General features: G+C 40.9%; 1 protein-coding gene across 1 annotated transcript in view; it reads right to left on the bottom strand.

Annotated features, from left to right (window-relative positions):
- Positions 1 to 26,427, bottom strand: part of BBX (bobby sox homolog (Drosophila)) — a 56,064-nt gene extending 29,637 nt beyond the window's left edge. The window contains 6 exon segments of the mRNA XM_010015297.1: positions 4,851 to 4,931; positions 6,377 to 6,457; positions 12,717 to 12,784; positions 18,282 to 18,483; positions 24,717 to 24,956; positions 26,266 to 26,427. Coding sequence (XP_010013599.1) covers positions 4,851 to 4,931; positions 6,377 to 6,457; positions 12,717 to 12,784; positions 18,282 to 18,483; positions 24,717 to 24,956; positions 26,266 to 26,427 — 834 coding nt within the window.
- Positions 26,428 to 26,717: the final 290 nt, after the last annotated feature.

Here is a 26,717-nt window from a genome sequence, read left to right as displayed (position 1 = left end):
TCTATACAGAATTTCTTCCTTAGATTAGGCTCATGGATTCTCTTCTATGTTTGTATTGTCCACAGCTAATAATCTATCATGCCATGTGTTTTACGTGACTAAGTGAACAAGACATACCTGTTGTTTAAAAGCATGAACTTTGGTAGACTAGGTTAAATAAGATTCTCCCCAAAAGCCTGGACAGTATTTCCTATTTGGTTAGATATAGAAGAGGACCATTTGTCTTCAAGGGCACTTCTTTTTTCACTTTCTTTAGAAAAAGAAGGAAGACCTTATGTCTGGAGATCAAATCTAGCCTTCTACATAGATGTTGGTGTGCCACCACCAGCGCTGAGTGAATTACTACCACTGCACTTCAGGGAACTGCTTTTACAGTCCACTTTTTTCTGACCTGCTTCCAAGTGCAGCATGAGTTCACCAGCGCAAGAATTAATCATTATTGTACATATCTGATCATTTTTGGCATGGTGCTACGTGATAGTATTTGACCTGGAAGGCCTGAAAAGCCCTAAAGTTAGGGGCAAGACCACCACTGTGTCCATGGCATCTGCCTCATCACAAAAATCATGCTTATGACCATGATCTTTCAGATGCAAAAATTGCCACCTTAGCCTACCTTAGCCTTTCTCTTTATATTTAATGTGTTTCTTTTGAACTAGATTATTTGGAGAGTTTGCTTTTCAATTGTCAAGGAGATTAATTACACCCGCACCCCCCACCAAAATCCAGGACATCCACTTCACTGCAAACTATTTAAAATATGGTGACTAATACTTGGATATGCATTAATAATAATTTTTAAAATTAAACCCACTAAATAACTCAAAATCCTTGTATGCTTTGAGACAGTTCAGTGAACCTGCTCAGGACCTCACTGGAGTAAGTGATCTTGTACACTGCACTTTGCAGGAAGATGGCCTCAACTTTTCATCCTTCTCCTGTAATAAATTCTCAGCTTCTAATGATTTTTTTCAGTGCAATATGAACGGTAGAAAAGGGACAGAGAAAGACCCACACACTGAAGTATAACCTGAGAACATGAAGGAATATTTTGCCTCCTGATGCACCATGTGAGGAAAGAGTAAAGAATTTCATTTTGACAAGAAAATGGGTGCTCCTAGCAAAATCAAGGCAAGATTCTTGTAACACTTAATAGGAAGCCAACATTTCACTTCAGTATAAAAATTCTCTTCATAGTGAAGAAAACAAACTGCAAGAGACATAAATGTAGAACTCATTCTGCAGAGACTGCTGGCCAAACTTCAGAAGAAGAAGATGGCAAATCAATCACCTCACAGGCAGAATACAGATCTCATTCCCTGTCTTACCACCATCTTTTAGTTTTAATTAGAAAAATCAGAACCTGCAGTACTACAACCACAAATAGACCCTCTGCATGAGGAGGCTGAACTTGGGGACCGTTAGGGCCAAGTTACTGTCCTTTATTACAATGCAGGTCAGCATTTTAGCTACTATATTATTCTAATTTGCCTAAGAAGCATGTGCCATTGTACCAGTTTTTCATCTCCCTCCTAGAATAGACATTTTGCTTCAACACAGGTATTTAATAATTTCAGCATACAAATAGCAAATATATTCATCTATGTTACGTAACAGCTTTACCTGGGAAGGTTACAGCTTTACCTAAGGGAAGGCTGGAAGAGAAGATACTGACTAGTTTCCACGCTCCCAATTTCAAGGGATTTTGACCAAAAGTTTTCAGGAATTCGAACCTTCTGTTCAGCACAGAAATAGAAAGAAAGAGTTGCCCAAAAGCCCGCTCAAAGTGAGTATGTGAGAATGCAGCAGGGATAAAATCATCCTCAGGCATGAAGTTTTCTTAAATGGTGGTAACCTGTTGGACTTGCAAAGAAAATTCTACCTTGCTGCATGTAATTTGTTTTTGGTTTTTGTTTTTTGTTTTTTGGTTTTTTTTTATTAAATCACCTAGAAAAAAACTTCAGAAAAGCAGCTGAAAGAGAAGAGTTTGGGGGTTTTGGCTTCATTTTGTTTTTAAGATGGTTAAAAAAGCAATTTATTGCTTCCACTCTTTGGAAACATTTTTTTTCTTTAGTAATGAGAGTTTAGCTAAGTAAATCTAAGAGGTACTCTTGTTTCTTCTCAACAAAGCAGTCATCACCATCTGTTCGCGTTTGCCAAACACACATCCAGTAAGACCAAGAGAGCAAAGGGTCCCATCTGCTCTGCTTCCCTCACATGGCAAGGAGGATGACAGCAACCAGCCCATGTGAGCAGACAGCTTGCAAACAGCCACCACAGCAAGGAACACAGCCCACTGCTCAGAAATCACTGGCCTATATAATGGCTTTCCACAAAGGTGCAAAGGACAAGGACAAAAGTAGGAGCAAGTATTTGCAAGAGCAGAATGAGAAAGCCAAGAGTGCAACTTGGCAACACTCTAGACTTCAAAAAACTCTTACGGGGACATCATGTTGTCTTTGAAGACCTCCAAGATGTTGCCTGCACACCCACAGGACTCAACGAAGACTTACTCCTGGGATTGTCATCATCTGTTGTGACAAGCCACTGGGCAGGCCTCATTAGCCATATCTTCAACAGCTTGAATTGATGACTATAGCATTTGGGACAGACAACCACGTGAAAGGCTAAGTGGGGCTTTACAGACAAAAAGAATTCCATGCTACATCTACGTATAACAAGCTGTTTCTGAGTGACAGGGGACTTGTACTGCTGGGGTAAAGGTGTCCATTTTAAATGACAAACCTACTCAATGGGACTGCTGTCTTCACAAAGAGGCACTCTTACTCACCCTGCTGCAAAGGCGGTAAAGAGAAAGGGAACATACGAAGAACACCCAGCCAGAACCAAAACTGAGCTGGGATGGCTGCCAAAAGCTCCAGGCACATCAGACCACAGCACACTTCACATTTCTTCATAGGTCTACTTGGCTACGGGCTAAATAGCTACTTTCTCTCCTTCTCTTTTTTCTTTTGTAGCACTGTACATGGCTGACAGCAGTCTACTGCAAATTGCTTACCATAATTTAGCTTACTAAATGCAGTAATGCATTCATATAGACAGGACCCAGTAAGAAGTGCCACAGTAAGGAACGGGAATTTTGCCAAACTTGACAAAAGACACCCTGTGTAAAGGCCCTTTATATTTGAAAGAGCACAAGCAGCTTTAATAGCAGAGGAAGAAAGCTTAAAGAGGTTCTGTAGCATGCTCTTTTTTTTTCTTTTCCACATTTCTCTCCCTTACTTCCAGACACTGAAAAAACAACTAAAAACCCACTACCCCCCAAGACTGCACATGCATTTTAATACTTTTACAAGAAAAAGAGATTAGCTCTGGCTTTAAAACTGTCCTCACCAGTTTCTAATTAACTTTCTAAGCACCTCTTCTACCCAACATTTGATGATTCATACATGCAACTCCAATGTGCCAAATGAGCTGGGGCAGTGTAGTGGTAGGCAGCTCAATGCACTGTCACATCCATATGTCAATTTTCAGCTTTGCCATTTAGTTGTTTGTTCTAGTAGAAGACGAAAAGATTTTAGTTTTGTGAAATTTTGGAAGTGCAGCTCAATGAGGTTTTACATGACAATTTGAAAATAGTGTACTAAAGGAAACTGATACCCTGCTCAGCTCTGCAGATACCTAAACTTGCTGCTTAATTACAATGTAAGATGGCTAACATTTTTGAAACTAAGTTAGCAGTCTCACTCATGCAATATTTTGCAATAAAATTCACAGGAAGTGTTCTCCAACTTCTTTTACTTGGTTTTAAAGGTTGGCTTCAACACATGGCTCCACCCTGCTCAATTCCACTAAGTTTCTCAGAAGAACTTTACAAATTGACTTGTAACTTGAATAAAAGGGGGCAGATATGAAAACATCTTCATGATTAGAGATACTAACTCTATCGTATCTTGTATAGGGGTGTTTGTTGTCAGGTATTTTATGACACCTGAATTATTTTTTCTTAATTGGGCCTCCTAACAAGTACATCAAGGCCCATCCTAGCCAAGCTGAAAACACACAGTACGTAATTAGCTTAACATTTAACAGAAAGAAGAGTGTTGTATGTACACAGAATAACAAACAGGCTATCTTTTCATCCCATTATGCTCCTCTACAACAGCACCAGCTCCAATCCCTTCATTTCAGAAACACACTGAAGATTACCTTTAGCACAACCGATTCTGCAAAGCAGTACCAGACTCCCCCAAATGGGCGAGAAGAGAATATGTCTGGAAAGTCAATTCATAGAGGCACATTAAACACCCAGGGGAATATATTAATTAAAAGCAATCTTTAAGAACTCCACATCTTCCACACATAGAGGAAGAAGGACAGCTTACATACTTACGGGTAATTTATAGGCTAACCATGGTATTATATATCCATGTAGCTGTCGTGATAAGCTTCATTTGACCTGCAGGTTTATTTTTCAAAGGATTCCTGCCTCTAGGGCAGTTACCATTTTGCACTGCTGCAGCTGCTTCCATAGTCAGTGAGTGGTGTCGTTTCAGAATGGCTTTTATTTGTTATTTTCCTAGATGTAAATTAAAAGGCCGTTTGGAAAATATGTTTGCAATGGTCCTTTGCTAGGGAAGGCCAGGTGATGATGTTCACAAGCCCAGTATCTTTTGTCCATGCTACAGCTGGTAGAACTCGTCAACATCTTGTCCAATCACTGGTTATACCCCCCATGATTTTCTTAACACAATGCTGTTGTGAAGATAAACATCTACTAATGGTAATTAATCCCTTATAACACAGAGTGCTTAGCCATTCAGTGACAACTCTTACTCATTCCTTCCTTCCTCCCATATTCCCCCCACCCCATATTTCCACCATTATACCTCAGCAAACTGAAACAGTGCAGACTCCTCAGTTTGTTTTACAGCTCCTGGGACTCCAGGCTGTGATGTGCTCGAAGAGATCTGTCAGGAAAACAGTTATGTTCATATTACCTAACTCTTTTTGTTTCAGTATAAAACTTCAATGTGCTAAATTTCTGATGTGTTATACAGAAAGATTCCTGGTACCTAAGAGCATGCACACCCATACAAAGAACAGTATCTGTTTTCCAGGAGACACATAAATGGGTGATCTGTGAAACGGTGATCTTGAATTGTTTTTCATGAAGAAAATCTTTCCTGGGGCCAATTGAACATGCTAAGATTTTTCTGAAGGGCTTTTATGTGCCCGCTGGTATGTCAAAACCGGGTTAACAACAGAACCCTAACACTGTATTTTATTTCACAGTTCAGTGAAAGACCTGAGACTGCAGAACGGTGGTGCTGATAAAGCACAAATTGCTACTTAGCACAGAAGGTAAGTGTGGACAGGGACACAACGAGTGCAGGTACTTTGAGATCCATCCCAGTTTCTCAGGTAACTGCATTTTATACTGTTTAACTTGTGTCAATTATTTTTGTTGCAAATGACACCTTTGATTAATGTTAGACCTTGGTACAAGTACCTATTATTTTGCCATTGCCACAGATACCTACCACGTACTGGTTAGATGCAGCCTCCCTACAGGTTTCTTAACATCCTTGAAAAGTAAGACTAGCTAACATGCATTTCTAATTACTGATCATCAGTGAGCTATTTATAAACCACCTGTTTTGGCAGCGCAGATGAGCTTGTTTCCTGGCACCCACTGAAGCTGTTCTTCAATGAGTAAGGAAAAGCCAGTGGTCACAAGCCTACAGCAAGAATGTATCTTGTAGCACACAATTCCTGTCTACTACCACGTGGTTCTGGCACGTTCCTGCTTGGGCACTGTAAAATGAACTGAAACAACTTAGTGAGCTGGTATTTATCTTGCTCTTTAAGGGCCTTAGCAGTGCAATCGATTAAACAGGCTGTTATCAAGAGGAACTATACAAAGCATGACATTGCTCAATATGTTGACAAAATACTACACATTGAAAAGCTAAAGCATAGTTGAATAGAGCTATTTGGTGGTTATAGCATAGAAGAAAACTTTGGAAATTCCAGAACTACAGTTATTTTTGAGGGAGTTGACAACTAAAGCAGCCACAATAAAGAACATAACCTAACATCCAAATATACAAGTTAAAACTTCAGTTAGTAAGGTTCTAGTTCAAAACTAAGTGCAGGAATAACACCACATCTCTAAACTACTGCTTAAACCACAGCCCCATTATTACACTAGGGTTTCCATCATGTTCTTAAATTCTTAAATACACTCTCCTGAACTTCAGATCTGACCTACATACCTGATTAACTGATCCAGTACCATAAACCCAAGAAGAAGGAACAAATAAAAGCATGACTTCTGACTTATCTTTCAGCTGATCATCAGATGCTTCTAAAAAGGAAACTGGGGAAGACAACCCTTGTAGAAGGAACTCACCTCTGCAAACTGAAACAATGATGACTTCTGACAGGCTTCTGTAGAATTAGTTGCATCAGACTGGCAAGTACTTGAGGAAACCTGAAAACAAAGAGTGCGAAGAGTAAGACCTCAAAGGTACTTCTTTCAAGCTAAGAACAACAGTGAGCAAACAAAATACCAGGCAGCAGTAACAAGAAGCAGTGTTTAAGAGAAGATGGACAATCTAATGTTTCACAGTCCTGGATAGGTTAATCTGAATTTATAGGTGAAAATGTAGTTTAGCACCCATTTGAATGCATTTGAAAATCACCTAAGAAGAAGGACCCCAAAAATACCAGGGATATTTTTTTTTTCTAATTCCAAATTTTGCAGAAGAATAATAAACTGATACTGGCTTACACAGCTATCTAGTATTGGTGATGAAATCAACACTGCTATGTCTGTAATGCCACTCTGAGTAAGAAAATTACTTAGAAGCTAAAAAAATGTTTTCGAAGACACTGAGAGTTGCTAAGTGACAGAAATGCTTATCCCCAATCACTGAACAGCATGAAAATAAGTAGTTAAGGGTACCACAAGCCTAAAATTGTCAAATAATGTTCCTAAACATCCATTTCAAGATGCTTATGTGAAGCAGTTGAAGAAAGACTCATAACTACTGAAATTAAAACACAAAGATGCGATTGTTCCAAACCAACAGCCTTATTCAAATTAACACAGAGCTTAGCTGTACTATTCTTAGTAGCCAGAAATCTGCTACTCGAGCATCATTCTGCAAAGGAATAGCACCAAATATGATACATTCATTAAATGACAGATTTGAATATAAAAGATTTACATGTGTAACTCCTAGAAGCATGTGTTAGCATAAAATAAGGTATGTAATGTGGCTGATCGGAAACAGAAGGAGGACATGAGGCTTTGTGGGATTTTAGGAAAAGCAAAAGGATGGAAATTTGTTCCTTAACAACTTGTATTTTTTCCATAAAATTTCAGTTTACTTACAACATCTTGGTGCAAATGTGTTTTTTCTCTTATTTATTACCAGAACAAGTATGTCAACAGCATCTACTACTGAATGCATATGTGAGATTTAGCTGGCAACCACCTCTGTGCTGGTAAGCACAAAGCACAACAGAATAAGCAAGCCTACAGCACATGCAGTTTGTACTGCTGTTCCTGCTGCTGTTTGTCCAAGATGCTTAAGCACTGCCATAGTACCAGTGGCATTTTGTTTCAGGAATCTGCTACCTGTACTACCCTGAAAAACACTAAATCCAAGCATAGCAACCCACAGGCCAAGAACAGGGTATAGTTCCCAAGGGGAACTATGCCACACAACAATTTGCTTACATACAGAGTTGAACTTACTTCTTCCTGCCATAAACCCAAGCAGTAACAGTGCCTCCTATGAGCTATGCTTCCATTATATTTACTAAACACCAAGCAGGATGTATTATCAGTGTACCATGCTTGTCTTTTCCTTTTTCAGTGATTTGTGTTATATTCACTGATGTAATATTTATTACAGCTTTTCACATGCCTGTGCCTCAGCAGTGGTGTGGGTTGTACCAGGGATGCACACCAATCTTGCTGCTGTTGAGTGACCCTTCTCGGAAGGTCTGAGTCTCTGCACTAGTGTGAAATACATATGGATTGTATACCCGAGAGTTCACTTGGTTATTTCAGGCCAGTTCACTGGTGGGATTCTCCTAGAAATAACCAAATTTGGGATTTGGTTCCCCACATAAGTTTTCTGTCGTTTGACCAGCTGCCTCATGTAGCTTAGTTTGTGGTGTCCGTTGAAGCAATCTGTTCATAAGTGGAGCCTATTCAATGCACTGTACAAAGGGGCACTACGTTGCCCCTGAGTGAAGAAGGAAGCCGTGTGAAACCTCTCTGCTCCCTGAGGCAGGCGCTGCCCACTCATCATAATGGGACTGTGGCTTCACAGCTTCCCAGTCTGCCTATCTAGGGACACGTCTCCATGCACGTGTCAACACCCACCCGAGCTGGCACAGCACAAACAAGCTCCGAGTGAGGAGTCACTGACCCATGCCATGACAGGAACACTGTGCTGGAGCAGGAAAACCCTCCTGAAAGGGGCTGCAACGGCTCAGTCCCTGCAACACAAGTGCTGGGAGGCACTCACTCCTGGGCAGGCACAGAGAGGGAGGATGAACCTTCTTGCTGCCTCCGAGACCATGTGCTGGGGTCAGGCACAGCTTGCTCACCTTGCGGTACAGGAACCACAAGTTGTGGAAGGTGTGAAGCCAGTTTCTTACAGCTTTGTGTGTAAAAGAAAGATTGCTGGTGCCCAGCAACTGAGAGGTGATTTTATGGTTAGAACAACTATACTTTTCCTATCAATTTCTGTTATCTTTGAAAAGTTAATGCTGTTGCATTCATTGACAGAAGCACTAATTTGACCTTTTTCTTCTACTCGGCTGCTCCCCACACTTGCGGGAAAATTTATCTCCAGGACTTCCAATCTTTGCTAGGCTGAACCCAATCAAAGCATTACAATAATTACCGGAGGGAATGGATGCACAGAGAGTGCCACTGTGTACATCTCATTTCCTGCTGTAATAAAACGTCCTCAACATCTCATTTCTTCTCCTCCTTCATCCTCTGAGCTTACCCTCTGCTGCACTGAAGAGATTTTTCACTTCTGATTTACAGGCGACACCACCTTGCATACACTCAGCACTGCATGCAAGATAACCTTTTGTTCTCAGACAGAAGGAAACCATTAGGATAACGCCTCCATAGCCTCCCCTTCCCTGCAGGTTACTGCTACCTGCCCTAAAACGAATCATGTCAAAGGCAGGAGAAGGACAGCCCCTGGCTCACGTTCCATATGGAATGATGTGAGGCTTTACCGCAGTCTTGATGTGCCAGGCACCGGCAAGGGGGGAAAATGGTAGTAAAGCCAGGTTTTGGACTACACTACGAATTCCAGGATTTCTGGGCAGTAACCTACAGACAGGCCACTAGGTGCTGCTGTAAGGCAAGCAAAGGGCCCGACAGGCGAGTAAAGGACAAGGCGAGTGGGCAGACAAGGAGCACTCCTCAACACAGCTTCAGCCTTCCTGCGCATCAACCTGCTGTGGGAACTTTGCCTACCACAAGGACAGTACCTGGAGCCGACCTGCCTGGCGTTTCTGCTCGGGTGTTCAACAAAATATGCTCATATACACACACCATAGTCTTGTGCAACTGGTGAAAGGACCCAAAAGCCAGGTGGGTCTGGGTCCAAGTCCTTTGTTTGCTGCTGGTCTGTACCTTCTCTTGCCTATCTGCATAGTAACTCCAGCTGCTGCTTGGAAATCAATCATGTATCAATACTGAATTCTGTTACCCGGAGAAAAACTCTTTACTGAAAAAAATTACAAAAATAGGAACATAATGGGTGACGTACAGAGACGGTGACTGAAGCCCCAAGGCAATTCTGTAAATATCCCTGTTGTGCCTCTTCCCATCCTGCTGCAGGACCATACATGCCTGAACTCCTCCTCCTGCTGGGTTACAGGACATCTGGGCTTCCAACAACTCAAAGGTTAAGCATCTGACTTGAAAAGTCCCTATACATCCATTTAACACACACTTGACAGAGAATCAGAGCACACTGAATATATTTATGTGGGATTAGCAGACCTCTTAAGTATAATTTCCTTCATCTTCTCCCAAGTTCTGAGTAAACTATGCCAGGGCTGCCCTCCTTTCTAGTAACGATTTTTAAGATGGTAATGGCATTTAAGACCTATGCTTACAAGGCCACCCAAGTCTGCATAATCATACATACGCACAAGCAGTCAGCTGTATGTTGATAGGTAATCTTATGTCTGCCAGCCCCCCAGTTTAAGAACCATACATATAAGTATGTGTATCTTACATGTACAGACATGCGTTAATGATAATGAAGACTACAATATCAATATTCTTTTTAAAATGACACTGTATCTGTCTTTTTTGAACAGAAATGACAGGGGTTTAGATATATTACATATTTATATACTTACATGCATATAAACCCAATACCTATGTTTTCCATAGTTAAGCAACTTCTGAACCTTCTCACTGACAATACCTGAACAGTCACCTAAGTACACTAACTTATCCCTCATGTCAATATGAAATCCAACAGAACATAACTAACCCAGCTCCACTGAAGAGGAAAGCAGCTTACCAATTCTACAGGGAATTCTTGATCTCCTTACTGAGCCTGTCATACGACTACCTAGCATGTTACACTAACCTCCCAAACGCTGGTTTGAGTGTGAAACTGTTTTCAAGCATAAGCATGGAAACCCAACCATACGTTGTCCCATGGTCATGCAAAGATGAGCATCTTATGTCCACATGCCCCAGGATGGGAAGTCAGAAGTGCTTTTCTGTTATCCAGGTCTAAACATGTTTAGGATCCTTACTGCGTTTGGGGAAACACAAGCCTAAGAAATATTTGCTACCTATCTAATCAGCACTGAAACACTGAATCAAAAGGAAACGAAGGAAAACAGAAGACACACCAGGGCTGCCACACAAAGAAACTGAGGAAGCTTCTCAGTGCACAGAAGCGTAGCTGGAGTTAGGAGGACTGAACTTTTTGGGCCCCTTTGAGAATACCAAGCACAAAGATTGTTCCAGAGGATGTATTTTACATAGGGGACCCTCTGAAAGTATTAAAGATGTGCAGTTTTATTTCCTGTGAAAGTGCTCTTACACCTGCTTCTCAGAGACCACAGGACAACTAAAATACGGTAACTCATGAGTAAGTACAGGCCAATTTCTGGCCCACCATGATTCTAACAACAGCCAAAGCCCTCCACTGGTTTTGTTCAGGCTGTATTTATGACAATCATTTTGCTTTACATTTTGGGAAAAGCAGATTAAACAGCTTGCCTCTTTAATGTGGAGGACCAGGTTTCAAAGGAAGACTACAGGTCCAGAAAAGCACAGCATAGTATAGCTTACACATAAATATTACACGACAAGCCAGACTGCATGCTTGTATCAGAAAAAAGTGGGGCTTATGTAGGCACATGGGAAATGTGTCTTTTGCTCAAAAAAAAGAAAGTTCGAATTAAAAAACCTGTTCGTATACTAAACCAATCACAAAACATCTGTTTTTATTTGTCTCTAAATCCATATGTAGATTTCATTCCTTCACTGGCATCTGAAATCATACTACTTGAAGCACTTTTCATGTAAAAATCAAGAAAGCTCAACTCACAAAATCATAGCAAAAACCCTTCTTAATGGAACTGAGTACCTGTGACTACAATACACCTTCCCTCTCATTTAAACAAAACAGCATAGTAACAACAGTTTTTAAATTCCAAGTAAAGAGATTCAAAGTTTGAAAGCTACAGGACACTGCCATTTTAACACAAAACATACTTCTCTGCCGACCTTACCCTAGTGTTTCTCACTGCTCATGGTACAGCACAGTAAGCCAGTACCTACCTCTGCACGAAGACCTGAACTGCTCAAACTGGTGTGCCAAGCATTGAGCGGTGTTGGCTCAGTCTTGACAGGACAGGAGCAATCCATCTCAAATGCAATACTCATTTTACATTTGGAGGTATCACATATAGGTAGTTAATTATTGCTTGCCCTCCCAGTAACAACAAAAAAAGGGAAAAGAAAACCTCCTCACACTTCCGCTGCTCCTTCCCAGGCTAGAGATTCATGGCAGTGACTACTTATTTTACCCAACATACAAGCCACCTTTTGAACAATTTTCAAAGCTGGCCCAAAAAATAGATCCTAAATAATAGTTAGTCTAAAGAAAGACTGCTCTATTGGATATATACAGGTACACTTTTACTTGACTCCTTCTTAAAAACAAAACATTTGTGATAGCAAATAGGGAGTAGATTGCAATACTTTGACTGCCTGTTAGCACTTGCATGGTTTTCAGAATGCATATACAATGACACTGACTGTACAGAAATTATTAGGTATTTATTTAGCTATCAGTGCCAAGGATACAGTTGTGTGAGGTGCTGCACAAGCATATGAAATCCTTGCCAAAAGAGCTTCAAACCCGCTGTTTGTTAACAGTCATTGTATTTCAACCTTTCTACCTGTGACAATATCCTCTCATGGGGAAGACTTGCCTTGTCTGATCAAATATTCAGTCAGCAGAATTAACATTGAGCAGATACAAAAACTGGGCCCAGCCTCTACGTTCACAGCTGGGACACAAGACTTGTATCATAGGGCTCACACATCAGTCCAACCCGAGGTTAACCCAAGATGAATATTAGATTTCATTTCCCACTGGTCAAATACTCCTCTTCAGAGCTCTCTTTAAACTGAGGGAGAGCAGAAGGAAGAGAAGGGAGTTCCTTACCTCTTGTGCAGTCAGGGCATGTTCCCCGGCTAGAAGCAGCATACTCAGACCTCCCATTTGTGTAGGATCTGTTAAAAAGAGTAAAACCAAGTCTTCAGTTTATTCATTTGCTTGTTTAAAGAATGTACCATTTGCAGCATTAAACCCCCAGAAGACTACTTGTCACAGACACTCTAAGCAAGCTGCCATAAAAGGCAGTTCAAGAGAATCACAAATAACCATTTCTGTACCCTCTGGGAGAGGCTTTCAAAGCTGTTTGAAGGATTTAATTGGATTTGTGTGCATAACACCCCATTGCGTGGATTTACAATTTTACTGCCAAAGGTTTTATGTACTACAGAGATGGATATCTTTAAAACAGCAACCGTAATGATCTCATACATAAATATACACAAAGATGCTCTAATATCGCACGTGTTTATAACTCAATGGATGCTCCTACTGTGGTTCCCCCTTCCTTAGCCACAGAACAAATAAAAGGATGGAACAAACTGACATGATCAAGCTCTGAAGCAAAATTTCTATTTTCATTTAGCTTTAATTTAGAGCTGCATTTAGTGGTGAAGAGTGCCAGCCTGACAGCTCTGAAGCATGAAGTACTTGATCCTCTGTGCCAGAACAGTGCAGGCCCTGGCCAGGCAAGCTGCCTGCCTACTTGTTGCCCTGCCAATACAATATATAATTGAGGAAAGTAAAATGGAGATAGAAATGTTCTTTCTCCAAGTATTTGATGCTGACAGCTTCTCGCCTCCAGCCTTCCTGCACCTCAGGAGCTTGGAAAACAACAAGAAGAAGTGAAAGCAACGAACACTGGCACTGCATTACTCATGGAGTGGCTTTTCCACGCAGAACAGCGGTTGTTCTTCATCATTATGAAGATTGTCTGAGTTGGGGGAGTGCCCTGGAAGCAATGCAGGGTCCCAGTTTTAAAGAGTGTCGTTCAGAGAGAGGGAGAGTGCCTGTGGCCCAAATGTCTCACACAACAACCACAACGTTAGAGAAAGAGAAGCATTATCCTTGTCTTGCTGAGACACAAACCTCAGTATTGATGAGACATCAAAGATAAGTAACTTTCCTCAGGTTTGACTAACTGCGTACTCACATTTTCCAATCTCCTTTCACCAAACTATACAAAAACTGTCTCTACAACAGTAACTTACATGTGCCCAGGACCATTTCCTAGAACAGAGGCCAACCGGCACAATTACCCTTATTCATTTGGTTGCATTTTGTTACGTCAAGTTTGGATGCAGAACAGTTGCAACCAAAATGCCCACCAGGAAATCCCCTGGCCCATTCCCACTCATGTGCAGAGCTGAGGAATTTGTTGAACTTTTCAGGTGACATGGGCCAAATCTGTACCTGTAAATCTCCAAAGGATTTAGTGCTACAGATGATCAAGATCCAATTCATAAGAATACCCACTGGTGCTATTTAATTCAATACCACACTTGCTGCCAGAAGTTCTCCCTCAGGCAGCATCTCTCACTGACATTCACAGGGTAACTTTTTTCAATGTTCTCTTAAGACAGCAGTAAATAGAAGCAGAGGAAAGCAATGTGAATAAACCAGGTTCATCCACTATCTCCAGGACAGAAGAGTGGCTCATTATGTGAAGAATACAGCCCAAACTGCATTTGGCTTGAACCTCAGTGTTCAACTGGAACTAATTTTTAGCTTTACCAAAAAAAAGAGTTAGAAGGTTTGGGGTTTTTTTTTTGTAGTTTTGTGAAGTTTGTTTTTTTTTTTAATTTTGTACTTTTAAGTAAAAAAGGGAAAAGATACTAAGTTTCTACAAAGAGACAAGACACTATCAGAAGCATAGGATCTAGTAACAAGAAATGGTTGGAGAAACGGAGACAGAAAATGGAAAGGGCCAGCAAGTATGTAAGTACAATTCTAAGTGATCCTGTCAGCACAGCGCTTTTTGCCATCAAAATACTTCATCAGAAATCATTCTGTCTTTCAAGCGAGAGGACATCAGAACATTTAAGAAGTAACAAGTGAACATGGATTTTGAAAGACGATGCCTGAGCAGGCAGCTAATTTCGAGGAAGGAGAGATAGGAAGAGATCTCCAAGCCCATCATAATTTTTGAGATTAAGTAACTGTTCTCCCTAAATGGTATTTCCCCTCTTCTGCATTTACAGTAGTCACCCTCCTTCCACTTGCTTTCCTACCCTAAGCGAATCAAGATCTCCTGATGTAATCTAGCATGTCCACCTCACACTGTCCCAGCAATCCCTGTAGCTGTCCTCTCCATCTCCAGCTGTTTCAGGCAGAGGTCAACCACATCATATGAGCTGTGCTCTGTTCACTGGCATTAACTCCTCGCGACAGTTCCTGAAAACACTTTGCCTGACATCCTGCAGTGCAGCACTTTCTTATCCCACATCACACTGATGGCTCCCAGCTGTTTTCCTGTGCTTCTCTTTAGTCACCTGTGGGTCTTTTTCCCCCTCCTCAGTTTTGGCCAACTGGAGAACATGCAGCTTATGACTCTCAAATTCTTTCCCCTCTTCTAAATTCTATATTCTTCGTGGTTTCAGCTTTCTGCCTTTCAAGTAATCAAATAAGAACAGGAGAGGGCTTCTTTCCACCCCCATCCCCAAAAGTAATCAAATACTTAAACTGTTTATTTAAATATAAAAATTAAGAGGAAGGAAAAAAATGACAGTTAAGTGGAAAGTGAAAGTTTAATTTGGTGCTTAGACAACTTGAATACTTATGCTGCAGCTGTAGCAGAGGGCTGGTGCTTAGATGTCTCATCATGATAAAAACAAAAATTACAAAATAACTTCATCCAAGGGAAGACAAAATGTACATATGCAAACACTGCCGTATGTTTATGGTGCCTTCACAGCACAACAGTGTTTCTTGTATGGCACTAAGAACTTACTGGTACGAAGCAATTTACAGGTAAATCAACAGCAGTGAGAAAATAGCACACGCACACACATCTGACTTGCAGAATGGGAGGCAATTCATGACTCTATCAATAGCCTTTAATACTGATGAAACTTAAAACCATCTCACTATTTGGGAACGATGTACTTTGTTAGTATTGGTCTGGGTAAGTGCTCAGCAGGCTGACTTGTTCATCACTGCAATTTTTCAGTCATGGGAAAGAAAGAACTGAGGAAGAGCTAAGCAGGAAGAAGGCTGGCAGGTCCCAGTTTCAGCTAACTTGTACGTGGGTGCAAAAATAAGCTTCCTTGTAAAAAGAAAAACTGCATTTCTATCAGGATATTGCCTACTCTAGGAAGTGTCTTCTTTCCACCCTTTGCTTCATTAAAAAGCTTTTTGGCTCAGATGGTTTTCTCCTGATGTAGATATGTGAAAGTACTAGGAGACTTGCACATTTGTACAGCAAAGCTGTTGCTCACTTAGCTCTGTAGTCGTGAGGGCAGATGCTGCAATGGTCATGTTCACTTGTGAACAGCAGTTGCCTTTACCCTACACCCTACAACAGATCACAGGTGAGCCACACCATGAGAAAAACACGTTGAATTCCAGCTTCCAGGCTGGATGAACAAGGACACCGCTACTGGGTCTACAGGTCAGAAGCCCAATGCTGGTGGCACACCTCAGTTTCTTGACACAATGATAGGTAAACACAAGAGACTTAAAAGTGGGGTGGTTATTGTTGGAATGCCAAAAATAAAGAAGAGGTATGGCCTGTCTGGGACTTAAGAAAAGAAGATGTTACTCTCTGCATATTACATTTTCCAAAATGAAATGTAATATGTAAAAAGCAATCAAGACAGCATTAACAACTACCAATAAGTAAAACAGATTTCCTGGAGTGATTTCAGAATCCTAGAATCCCTGTCCTAGTAAGCTATCTGCCATGAAAATGCAAGATAGCCAGTGGCATTTCAATGGTAAAATTGTTTCTGAGATGGTTCAGATACATTTTAGTTCATTAGCTAGTATACAGCCTAGATTTTAAAAGAGGTTGGGCCAGATACAAGAGTCAGAGTTGAACTGAACTATGACAAGAAGTCAAGGAGAGAACACCACAATAAAACGTATTTAGCACAAACTAGTATATAGTTGATAAAACAGTAATCCATGGCAGACTTGTCATGATTAGGATGCTGCTGACATCTCTGTCAGAAGCTGTTATTATTTTATGAGCTATTGCTACACTTGAGAAATAGCCAGTCTTCAGTGGCTTGAGGACTGGAGTGAGATCCCTATGAATTACTATACTCATTACTCAGTCTGTAGTAAAAAAAAAATAAATAAAAAGAAACTTAAAAAAAGTCACACATAGCACGAAAGAGCCTTTTTCATTCAGAAGGGCATGGCTCTATAGATGTAACAGATTAGAGTAGTTCCTAATTAAAGTTCTCTGTCCTCTACCCTGACAGATGATGTTTCAAGATCTCTTTTTACTCAGAAACTCTACATATGGATAGTCGAGCAAGAGCGCTGGGGAATGTCAGAGAGGTAGACCATGACCTGTTGCTTGTTCTTTACGTTAAGTCAATAAACTTTTAAGCAGCACAGAAGTTACTCCTCTGATAGCAAAAGCAGAACGGGATGATAGGGCTTGCAATTTTTAGAACTGGCTTCCCATATATCATAACCATGTAGCATGAAAAACTTTATTTTCCTCACATTTCACAGTTTCTTCATAGCCAGAAGGAATTTCATTACAGCAATTTTCATACCACTATACTAGCAAAAAGGTATACATGCCTTTTTATCCTTTACACTTGTTCCATAAAACCATTTTCCACTCTCCAGCTGACAATCTCTCCAAGCATAAAAGCCCTATCTGCCACACACTTGTCTTGAACAAGGTAGGATAGAACAAAGTTTCAAATACACCAGTATTTTTAAAATTAGAAACCTTAAACCACAAAAAATGAAAAAGGATGGTAGGGAAAAAATAATTTTCTATCTTGACTGTTAAGTTCTGAAGCTGCCAATACTTAACAGTAATGTCTTTGTATTTCAAGGTCATAATTGCAACAGTTCTGCTATTTGTGTGTATCGGTGACAGATTATCTGCCTTTCACCTTTCACCTCCAAGGTATAATGGGCAGAAGAGCATAATTTCAGTGAAATTAAATTATACTTCTCTTCATTTAAATACAAAAATCTAGCTCCACCAGTATATTCATCCAAAAGAATGTCAATACCTTCAAATTTAGAGGTGACCATAAATTAATTACTAAACATAGTATAATGCTTTATGAAAGTGAAAGAATTCACAATAATCAGAATTTTCCTTTTCCACTAGCAAATTAAAATCTCTAACTGCAGCTAAACTGGAATTAAAAAAACCCGAATCAAACCTGGACCCCGAATGGGGTATGGTTTATGATGCCACATATCTGCCTTCAACTCTTGAAAGCAACCACGCAGTGAGGAAAACTTTACAAAGCTGTTGTGCAGAGGTTTAACTAAAGTCCTGGCAACTTAATTTGGAAAATGACAGGTATTTGTACTACAGTACCATGTACAGTAAAGAAAACTGCAATTCAATTCCAGTGCCACATCCTCAAACAAAATGAGGATGCTATACGTAAGCAACACAGATGGAAATCTCACCTGCCATCCCGAAGTTAAGCTGTGGCATTTCTTCACTTTTTGTTGTCACTTTCCTTGGGCTTGGTAAGTCTTTTGTAGCATCTGATGCAAAGGCCCATAGCTTTTTCCTGTTTGTTACAGTGGATGTCTGGGTTTTTACAGGTTTGTTTGTAGTGGGGCACCACTTGTACCCTGGATTTGCCTTCATAAAAGCATCCTTGTACTAGAAAAGAAAAGGAAAATTACCAGTCATGACATTATACTATTCACAGGACAACAGAGTGCACTGCATGTAAGAGGACTGAATATAGTAAATAATCCTTAAATATCTTAACAGTTTAATCACATTCTTATAGTCTGACTGCAACAAAATTTAGTAAGAAGAAATATTAAGATAATAGAGCTGTATTTGAAGGTGGGTTTTCTCTTTCCTCTCCTGACGGTTTATCACCCAGAGCAGGCTGAAATTCTGATTCTGCAAACTGCTCCCCAGTCCTTGTATGCTCGCTCTTGGAGAAACAAAGACAGCTATTTGAATTCTTTTGCAGGTACAATCTTTGTTTACTTTCTAGCTTGAATGAAATCAAAACATACATTTAGCAATAAACTCAGCATGATGCTCCTTACTTTGCACTCATTTCTCTGTAACAGTTCTGTATTTTAGAATATTTGAGTATAAGCTTTCGCAAACCAGGCACCAAAAATAAACCACTCATCAGCACCATCTCATTTTCAGTAACTTCCAGTACATCATCCCAGTGTTCCTTCTAGAATGTACCACGCTTCATGGCTGCATAAAATAAACTGGGCCCATTTAACATTTTGTTTGGCCTTGAGACACACCACAAGTATCAGTTGTTTGCTATACCCTTGGTATGTGGCAGCAAAATGAACAAAGCCAGACTACACATGGGGGGTGGGGAAAAAGGTCTGGATCCTACACATTCTGAGGTGTAGGGAGAATGATGGGGACCTGTTTTACTCACAGAATTCAACAGTGATGTTTTCCAAGTGTCTTGCTGACCAGACAAACCAGGATTTTTGAGCGTTCACAGCAATAAAAAGAGCTCATTTCAGTATTTTGAATGTGTTGCTATGCAAGGTGGAGAACGGGCGAATCAGAGGAACATGCCACGCATTCCAGCTGCAAATGTTTGCCTAACAATTGATAGGGGTGTACAGCACTGGCTGCTGTGGGAGCCTACCCAGTGCGTACCAGTGCTCACCACAGGGAGAAGGAACCCAATACCTCCTCCTCAGGCACTAGGTGGCTCTCAGTGGCGTCAAACAACCAAAAGAACAGTTTTATCCTGAAGTACACGGCAGGGCAGCTGCAGGAAATTTCTTCCATGATTACACATGTTCCCACCCACCCAGCTGTCATCAGTCCCAGTTATGGCAGAGAGGAGCACCTATGTTTCGTGTACACGCCTGCACACAAACACACGCAGAGTGGGGGAAAACAAAGTCCCTTGGGTATCAAATACAGAAATAGCACTGAAAACCTTGTTCTCTGATAGAGAGTCACTGCAGTGGTTTCCCAGATCAATATACGGCATGCCTTGTGGCAGGATCGCCATCGCATGTATATTGTTTACTTTCATTTCCATCTTAATCTATTAGCTGGCACTTGCTAACTCCAGACTGCAGCAAGGATAAAAATGTTTCAGTTTACAAGAAGCACAGCACTGCTTGAACCCGCTGTGTGAAGTCCTGTATTTATAGAAATGGCTATAAATAATAAAAATCTGCAGGGACTGCTGACCTACATACATGCTGTGTTTTCTGAATAGGGTGTATGTATTAAACCTGCAAACTAGCGACTGTGACACCTCTCACCTCATTCCTTTTCCCTTTCCCTCAGTTTGGTTTGGGAGCTCAGTACACCACAAAAATAGCCTGGTAGAGGGAAGGGAAGGGGAGGGGGTAAGGGAAGAAGCAGAAAGGAAATACACGGCAGAGCAGCTTTGCCTTCCATTGTTAAAGCCACATCCCACTCACAAATCATGTTTCCAGCCTGCAGAGTGAAAAGCACAGAATTGCTAGCAATGAGGTACATAAGCTCTTCATATCAGCATTGCTGTTTTGAGTAATTGAATTATTCTATGGAGCAATTTGACAAGCCGACAGCCTGCCCATCAAATGAGAACCAGAATGCATGCCATTTGCGAGACAAGGCAGCAATAAGCTTTTAATCACTTTCCAACAAGAGCAATTCAAGTGAGCTGGTATATTAATGGATTTTTTCCCCTGCAAAGCCAAGCAGTGAGCACTAGCTGTAGTCTCTGAAGGGGAGGGAGAACACCGAGGGAGAACAACTCATCATCCACTTTCACTGTTTCAACAGGCAAGATACACAAAAAAAAGAAAATGTAAGAAGTGAAACAATGACCGAGAAGTACTTTTACAAAATGCATAAAGGGGCCTGATCCAAACCTCAGAAAGACTTTCAGGATTGATTTCTGTGACTATTAGACCAAGGCCCAAAATGAAGCGATAGATCCTGTTTGCCAAGTCATGAGAAGATAACTTAAATGAGCTGCACAGTAATAAGAAAATGCCAAAGACCATAGCAAAGCTTACTGTTTTCCTCCATTCAACCAACTCAGCACAGCCAGACTAAGGACATCTCTAAAGTCACTAAAGAAGATAAAGTCCTTAACCTGCAATGCAAAGACACCACCTTGGTTCCCACACGAGTGGCAGGGACAGCCCAGCAGGGCCATGTCCCAGAGTTCCAAGTAAGATAAAAAAGCACAGGATGTGTCTGCAGGATTGGTCTGACGTATCATCTCTGGTTTGTGAAAGCCTATGGGAAGATGTGGTATGCAGCAGGACCAGTTTGAAGCTGAGGTTAAAAAAGGGGCTGCACTTCAGTGCAACTCCCTGAGTTGCCTTCATCACCACATAAAGAAAAGATTTGCTTTCTCCAGTGAGGTGGAAACAGGAGCTCGCAAGCGTATTGCAGCTACACCTCGTGGCAGCAGCTAGCACGTGCTTAACTTTAAATGTATGCTTAAATCCCACCAACTGGCTATTAAATGTCACATGAATCCCAGACATCTAACAAAGAAAAGAATTCCCCAGATAATCCTACACTCGTTTCTCACTCTTGAAGGACTCAGGGTTCGCATTACATGTTGTGGTATATACAACACTCAGTGAAGTTTCCAGACTCCAGCCAGCAAGCCAGAACATTTGCCACCTTGTACCCCAAAAGGGGCTGCCAAAGCAAGGATACCAAGCTGCCAGTCCAGCTGACTACCTGTGAAACCACTGGCCAAACACTGTGGGGAACATAGTGCCCCTATGAACAGCACTGAACAGCAGTATCCTTGGTTTATCAGGCTGCTCCCAACACAAAGCAGTCCCGACTGCTTGGGTCTTGGCGATGCAAAGATGTATTTAAAAATGAAGTGTTTTCTAGCAAGGAAACAGGACTTGAACAATAATAATCTCACTGGATATCTTCCAAGGCATCTGTATATTCCCAGTAAGCCCTGTAAGAGTTAACAGAAGAACACTACTCCTATTATTGCAGCAACTAAAAATGCTGGAGCATATTAATGAGCAGCTAGAATTCATTTTCCCCTCAGTGAAGGGAAATGCTAACAAATGGCAGGAACACTTGTGGTTTCACTTGGAGTATTTACCAGCTACTGGGCTTATACCCTAAATAATGAAACTTTCAAAGTGAAGTTGATCTAGGAAGTCTGCAGGATACAAATAGAAAGTCTGCTCCTAAAGCAAACACCAGCAGAAGCTGACCCTGAGCTCTGGAGGCACTGCATCAGGTCTCCAGGGCAAGTGTTGCTATGAGAGAGCATAAGCCACAAGACTGAAAATAGAAGGAGCACAGGGCCAGTTTTTCTAGGTAATTAAAGCGCCCCAAGGTACAGACAGGTACATAATGGGATTTTCCTAGAGTGCCTAAAGGAACTATAGACCTGATTATCCTCTTAGTGGGCATCAGGGATAGATGTCCAAATCACTAGGAAACTTCTCGTAATTCCACTTGGCAAAAAGTTTGGGTACCTCACAATCTTCCAAAATCCTAGATCTTACATACAGCTAGACATATGTAAGTAAATACACAAATGCCTTGATTTGCACACTGCTGAGATAATCACTGCTGGTACTAAGCACGTTAAGAAACTTGAAAGCTTCTTGCTTGATGCTTGATCTAAACTAAATGGTTTTGTAAGCTGTGGCTTCAGTAGTAAAAGCATTCTTGAGACTATAAAACAGCAGGGGTTGTAGCCACTGTAGCAGGGACCACTTCTGTCAGGGCCATTTGTATTTCTGGAGGAGCAATTCAGATGCTCAGGGTACATACATGTTGTGGGGGTAGCAGATATGACACATGGTCCTTTGGGAGATGTGTGCCCTGCCAGGGCAGTGGCTAGAGGCTATGCAGTGAAAACTGGAAGGCAAAGGGCACTCAATAGCTACATTTAAGTAACAGAAGCTCATCCACTATATTTTAAACATCAATGAGGTAATACATATAGGTACTTTAACAGAACATTATTGGTACAATGGTAATTTTATATCCTTCCAAAAGCATTCACCTTCTTGACTTTTAAATGAGCTCTCCTTAGGAAAAAGAAAAATAACAATAAATGGTTTGCACTAGCATTGACATTAACATCTTTTTGACAGTCTCAGCAGTAAACCTAACTACAAAAGCGAGTGTTAAAACAAAACAACCAATATACACACAGAGAATAGGCCTGTTGGTAAAGAAGGCCCAAATATATATAATAGCACATTATAGCTGCTAATTATTGTTGAAACATACAACTGTTCAAAGAATAAAAATTATAAGCTATCTCTCTTCTACACATTCTTGGAACTAGTTGTAATGATGTAAACTACTTAGATTTATTGTTTCACTTTGACGTTGAATATGCAATTTGTTCTTCATGCCAAGAAAAATAAATAAATCACTACAGGAATAATGATTTCTACAACAATATGATTAATAGTTTCACATCTGTCATTTCATACAGAAGTTCTGCAATTATTTTTCTCCTTAATGAATGTTTCCTTCAGCAAGACAAAAGGTTAAGGAACTCCGTCACATCAGTTTTGATTCTTCCAAAAATTATTTCTCCATTTTCATCTTTCCTTCCTCTATATCTGTACTGCACCTCCCAATTGCTCTTTTCCCACACATTTCAAGAAGCATTGCTAATTTATAAGTGGGAATGCAGAACCAATCAAGAACGGTTGGAGAAAGCTGAGACTTAAGTATTCTGACACTGTGCCACAGGCTGCAAAGTACAAACCCTGCTTCAAAAAGAACCTGCCATGCAGAACACGTTGTTTTTCCTGTGGACTTTTCCATGCTCACACGAACTACTGAACAGCCAGGACTTATACACTTGTGCGAACGTTGGCAAACAACTTCAGGTGACAGGGCAGGTATGGATAATAGTTTCCCCAATCATTTCTCAGCTATCTGCACTTCTTGTAGTGTGCTGGCATTACTTGACAAATGAGGAGATAGATGTTCTTCCTTCTCAGTGGCCCTCTGTTATTTTTTCTAAGATCAAACTCAATGGTTACCCACAATCTACATCACATAGGTAATTACGGGGATCTCTTTTGGGGTGATGTTATCAACCTAAGAAACTGTTATCAACCTAAGAAACTGTTATCAACCTAAGTGTCTCTCCCACTCTGCTAATGACATCTGCAGCCTTCTTGGGGTCAGCTTAGCCAAGCAAGCTATTTCTTAAAAAGCCTCATTAAAAATTTCAAACTGACATAAATATAGTTTTTGAAATATGGGCGGAGAATCTCCTTTCCTTGCTCCCAGTTAAGGGACTCTGGTTATGTGCTGCTCTCTGATTTGGGTATTGGACTCTGCCTCATCAAATGTTTTCTATCAGAAACTGTTTAACTATACATAGGGAGAGACTAATGAAACTTCATAAAACACTAATCGTTTTTTAATTCTTTAGCATCAAAGGTACAAAGGTCAGTATCTGCTGACTACGCTTTTGATTTGGTCCGACTGTATTATAATAGCAACCTGTATTACTGATAGCAGAAGCACAGCTTGAGCCAAGTACCACTAATCAGCTAATACCGAACTGTATGTTATTGTTTTCAACAGCCACTATCCATGCGTTAATGCTTGTACCACAGGAATTACTAGATGGTATCTGTCACAAAGTGCGTATGTACCAACATTTGTACCTTATTTGTACCGATGACTACTAAAGCTAGGTTAGTTCGTGTACACAGACCAACTTCCTTCCATTTTGGTCCAAAGGACCAAGTGAATCAAAGCAAGAATAGCAGCTTCTCTGGGCACCATAATTCCACTGGGGAAGATGAGAAACTCAGGGAAGAGAAAGCCTCCATAGAAAACATTTAATACACAGAGAAATGTAAGACAAATATGTAACGAACTCCCGTTACATCTACCATTCAGACAGAACATACCTCCTTGGCCATGTCAGTGTATTTCTGCTTTTCTTTTGGATCTAGAACAGCCCACCAATCTGCCAAGATCTTGGTTGCGCCACGATTATCAAGGCGAGGGTGTTCTTTTCGCACGAGGGAGCGATGGCGCTTGCAGAACAAGAGAAATGCATTCATTGGTCGGCGAGCTCGCTGCTCTGACTCCTCATCTTCGGTTTCATCAGCATCCTGCTCTAAACTGTCAGCGCCGAGGAGTGGCACCTAGCAGAACCAAAAGAGAATGGGTGTAAATCCAGTTATCCATGCTTCCCATGGAGACTGAGAGTCTGTGTGTGAACAAGGGAGATGCACATGGATGCGTGACAGACACACCTGTCTCCAAAGGCCATCCATTCTGTTCGGAAGACCCAGAGTTCTACACCAAACCTCCTCACCTGATGGTCCAAGGTTTATTCATGTTGTCTGCAAGATTTAAACTCTGACTTGCAAGTGAAGCAGATTTCTAAGCTGAGGACCATTCTCTACTAACAGCCCTGAAGGGGCTAGAGGGAGAAGGGCTGCCTTGGACCTTGATCATATGTGTTTGCAAGTACAGAGTGTGTAGAAAGGAAAATGCACAGGTAACAGTTGTTTCCCCGCCTCCTGCCAGTCAAAACTCAGCCTGTGAGCAGTCTGAGTGCAGACACTGCCCAGCTGCCCAGCCAGAGGGTAAATCTCTCAACAGAAAATACTTCCAAAATACATTCTCTCCACTTATAGGACAGCATATCATTCCTACAAGGGATGCACCAGAGACATCTAGTTCTGACTGAACAAAACAGATTACTGTCTGAAACAGAAAACCATCTACTTAAGTACAACACTGCTATTTTATACCACATTGTGAAAGTGACCTCTAAGATTAACAGAAAGCACTGTCAGAGGATCAGGCTCCTCCTTATCCTTGTCAAGGTCACTCTTCCTTATCAGCTCAAGGCAGTCTCCTCAACATTGTCCTCTCCCATACTGCTTTAGGAAGGCATCAAGGAGATACAGATATGAATGTTACCCACATGATGTAAACATGACATCTCCATAACCTATTCTCACTTCTTGTTGCAGAGGATGAGTTAACTGTACATTTGTGAGGTGCTACACTGTGGGGTCCTTACGACAAAAGGGCAAGGCCAGCATCACTGAAAAATTACAAAATACCAAGTGTTAAAACCAGAGACAGATTATTCCACTTGTGCTCTCAACATTCTGGAGGGTAAGTTGACTTTCACATGCAAAGATAACAAAAACTCCTGACAGCCTTTTCCTTCTTTTCACCTTTTAATTTTTGTATTTTTTTAATCTTAAAAATAATAATTAAAAAATTGAGAAGAGTTTTTGTCAAGCTTCTGAATTCACTTTTTTTGTGTTATTTACTACTTGCTTTTATAGCCTTTCTTAGCACAGCTTCACCTCTTTTTATTTGCTATGCTTCTTCATAAAAAAGAACAGCAAGAAGCAAACAAATAAAAACACAGCCAGGGAGAATATGACCCACCATTAACCTTTTCTGGGCAAAGCATCCAAGAAACTCTACCTTATCAATATCTTCGTCCTCTTCCTCTTCTTCTTCCTCTTCAGAGAAGTCAAGGAGTTTTTTGGCAAGCAGGGGATGCCACTGAAGACACTTTCTTTTTGGTCGCTTCCCAGTTCCTTCCCCTTCTGTCGAATGATCCTTATTCCTACTACTGCCTTTCATTACTGTGACCTGTCGTGCAAAAACAGACACAAAAGACCATCATGTAGATACTTAACAAACCAGTGACAAATACATGAGGCATTACTGCAAGACTCTCAGATGAGATACTAGATATTTATTCCAATTATCAACAACAGCATGGATCTACCTTTTCCAATCTTAACATTTCCACCTAGTGCCTCAATTAACTAGCAGCATACAATTAAAGAGCATGAAGCAAAGACACTAGCCATTCCAGCTCACAAATGGGCTCCTGTCTGAAGGATAGCAGAAAAGCCCTCATGCTTCAC

Source organism: Nestor notabilis, unplaced genomic scaffold, assembly GCF_000696875.1.
Source record: "Nestor notabilis isolate BGI_N333 unplaced genomic scaffold, ASM69687v1 scaffold8780, whole genome shotgun sequence".
In the NCBI taxonomy this organism is placed as follows: Eukaryota; Metazoa; Chordata; class Aves; order Psittaciformes; family Psittacidae; genus Nestor; species Nestor notabilis.
Note: the sequence above shows the minus strand (reverse complement) of the source record. Positions and strands in the feature narration are given on the sequence as shown.